Source organism: Malurus melanocephalus, unplaced genomic scaffold, assembly GCF_030028575.1.
Source record: "Malurus melanocephalus ecotype Western Australia unplaced genomic scaffold, MMel_1.1 scaffold_594, whole genome shotgun sequence".
Lineage (NCBI taxonomy): Eukaryota > Metazoa > Chordata > Aves > Passeriformes > Maluridae > Malurus > Malurus melanocephalus.
Window position 1 is genome coordinate 108,938 of NW_026623826.1, and position 3,069 is coordinate 112,006.

The following is a 3,069-nucleotide window of genomic DNA, read 5'->3' on the forward strand; positions in this document are numbered from 1 at the left end:
CCTTTCCACAGGAAACTCCAAACAAGCCCAACGGGAGCCCCCCTGAGCACTTGGTCCCTGTGAACTGTGCAGCAGAGCTGAGGAAGAGGAGTCCCTCCATCACCCCTGCCAGCAAGGGGAGCGTGCTGCAGAAAGCCAAGGTCCTGGCTGCACACAATCTCCGTGTTTGTTTTGTTCCCCTTGCTTGGCTGTGAATTTGGGGAGTACTGGGAATTCTCCCCACCCCAAAGCTGCCAGGGTGCCCTGGTATGAGCCCCGGTTGTGGGGAAATTTGGGAACTACAGGGCTGGGTGGGAAGGGAGAAAGCATCACCTCTGCAATTCCTGACGCAACAGTGACCCCAGCCTGGGAAAATTTTAGGTCCAGAGCCCCCAGCAGGGAGGGATCCTTGAAGGGCTCAGTGTTGTTTTTCCAGCTCTGTCTCCTCATTCCTTTTTTCCCTTTCTCTACAGGAATGGGAAAAGAAGCAGACTTAAGCCAGCCTGCCAAGCCCTCAACAGACAGTGGGGATCACGGAGGAGCTGCCAGCCCCTTTCTCCAAGACTCTGCGAGGGTGCTGGGAAGGCAAAGAGACGTTCTGCAGCCCCCAGCACTGCGGCACCACCTGCCTCCAGGGCAACACTATAAACCAGGGGAAGGGGCGGGAGGGACGGGGGAGGAGGGGGGAAAGGGAGTCCCTTGTGGATAAAGGTTCACGAACTACTGGGAAACACAGCTCTGGGGGAGCCTGCCCCAAAGSGGGGCAGAAGGGAGAGCATGGGGATTGCTGTGTGTCCAGGCTACCACTTTCCAAAGGAACCACGGACTCGYTGGGGTTTTGTGGCCCCCTCAGGGYTGGGATTCAGGAGCTGCTCAGGACCAGCCCCGTCGGAGATGCCGATTGTTCACCTGCTCACCGCTCCCAGCTCCGCAGGGTCTCATCTCAGGGTTCCTCATGGCTCGAGCTTGCTGTGCCTCAACCACGTGCCTTTGTCCAGTATTTCCATGTTGTCCTTAAGGCAGTAAGGGTGAGGGCATGCTGMCTTCCCTTGGGAATGAAGGAAGCTCAAGCGTCAGCATTTGAAAACAAATTAACAGTGGGCACCTTTCACCCTTTCTACACAGCTCAGAAGCGCTGCAAAGGGCTGGGGATGGAGGCAGCCCAGCTCTGTCCTGGTCTCATGCTGGTTCTGGGGGAGCAGGGGAGGGGACAGGGCTCTCTCCTGGCCACCAGCACATTCACACTCTTGCTGCTGCGCTCAGACACAGGTTGGTAAGGCATGTGATTAAAAAGGAGCGAAGGGAAGTATAAAAATTAAAAAAAAAAAACCAAACCAGAAGTGCTGTTGGAGCAGAAAAGAGAAATAGGGTCAGGTCATTCAGCACAGGCAGAAACACGGGACAGGAATGGAAAGGAAAGGCCCCAGCTTTCATGCTGGGAGCAAGGGAGTCGCCCCCTGCTATGGACTGCCACAATTAAACTCTGGAGCWCGCTCTTGCACAGCCTGGGTTAGTACCCAGGTAAGCAGCTTTTAATAAAAACGCTGGCACTGGCCCGGGTCCTCTGGCTGAGGGAGCAGGGTGGGAATGCTGCTCCTGCTCCCGGGGGAAGGGGCAGGGTGGGCTGGGGTGGGCTTGGCACCCCTGCAGCAGCGGCTGCTGGGACAAACAGCCCGATGGAAGCACAGCAGAGAATCCCACASCRGTTTGGGTTGGAAGGGACCTTAAAGCTCATCTCATTCTAGGGGGCAGGGACACCTTCCACTGTCCCAGGCTGCTTCAGCCAGCGGCCCGTGTGCCCGGGGTGATCAGAGCTGTGTGTCTCTGGGTCYGAGCTGGGGGTGCCAACTCCGAACTCTGCTCCGAACTCCGCCGGGGGCAGGAGCTGGGACTGGGTCCGAGTCCCGGGAGGGCGGAGCCGAGCCCCAGGGGACCATGTCCGGTGCTGTGTGTCCGGTGCTGTGTCCGGGTCCSAGTCCCGGGAGTGCTGCCGTGTGTCCGGTCCAAGCCTCGGGGACAGCGGCTGTGTCCGGAGCCCAACCCCAGGGATCCCGGGGTCCCGGAGCCGCATGTGCGACGTCGGGCGGAGCATCCCGCTCATCCTCCGCACCCCGCTCATTCTCCGTATCCCGCTCATCCTCCGCATCCCGCTCATTCTCCGTATCCCGCTCATCCTCCGCATCCCGCTCATCCTCCGCATCCCGCTCATCCCCCGCATCCCGCTCATCCTCCGCATCCCGCTCATCCTCCGCATCCCGCTCATCCCCCGCATCCCGCTCATCCTGCACATCCCCGCATCCTCCGCATCCCCGCATCCCGCTCATCCCCCGCATCCCGCTCATTCTCCGCATCCCGCTCATCCTCCGCATCCCGCTCATTCTCCGCATCCCGCTCATCCTCCGCATCCCGCTCATCCTCCGCATCCCCGCATCCCGCTCATCCCGCTCATTCTCCGCATCCCGCTCATTCTCCGCATCCCTCTCATCCCCCGCATCCCGCTCATCCCTGCATCCTCCGCATCCCTGCATCCTCCGCATCCCCGCATCCCTCTCATCCCCAGCATCCCTCTCACATCCCTCTCGCCGCCCTCCCCGCCGCCTCCCGGCCCCGCCCGCCGTCCCGCAGAGCGGTGTGGGAGCTGTAGTTCCCCGGTGACGCGGGCGCATCGCCGCCGCCTCCTCCGCCGCTCCCGGCCGGCTCCGTGCGGGGCCATGGCCGCCCGCTCCCTGCGGCGCCTCGGGGCTCTGCTGCCCGCGGGCGGCAAGGCCGGCCCGCAAAGGTGCGTGGGGCGGGCTGGGGAGGGACGGGCCGGGGCTGGGGGACAGCGGTGGCCCGGAGCCGCGGGAGGGTCGGGGACAGACGTGGCAGCGCCGCGGGGCCGGGCCCGGGCGGGCGCCCAGGGCGGGAGCGGATCCGGACCCAGACCCCAATCACCATCCCGACCCTGATCTGGACCCCGATCCGAACCTACAGCCAGACCCCGACCCGGACCCACCGGTCCCCATCTCATCCCCAGCCGGTACCCATCACCCCACGCCGGTCCCCATCACCCCATCTCACCCCCTCGCCGGTCCACATCACCCCCAGCCG

General features: G+C 63.2%; 2 protein-coding genes across 2 annotated transcripts in view; both read left to right on the top strand.

Moving 5' to 3' along the window:
- Positions 1–1,313, top strand: part of AFAP1L1 (actin filament associated protein 1 like 1) — a 22,416-nt gene extending 21,103 nt beyond the window's left edge. The window contains exons 12-13 of the mRNA XM_057382944.1: positions 13–140; positions 453–1,313. Of these exons, the coding sequence (XP_057238927.1) occupies positions 13–140; positions 453–476 (152 nt within the window). The 3' untranslated portion in view covers positions 477–1,313. The remainder of the gene's footprint in view (positions 1–12; positions 141–452) is intronic.
- Positions 1,314–2,583: 1,270 nt separating this feature from the next.
- Positions 2,584–3,069, top strand: part of GRPEL2 (GrpE like 2, mitochondrial) — an 8,225-nt gene continuing 7,739 nt past the window's right edge. The window contains exon 1 of the mRNA XM_057382972.1: positions 2,584–2,758. Within this exon, the coding sequence (XP_057238955.1) occupies positions 2,691–2,758 (68 nt within the window). The 5' untranslated portion in view covers positions 2,584–2,690. The remainder of the gene's footprint in view (positions 2,759–3,069) is intronic.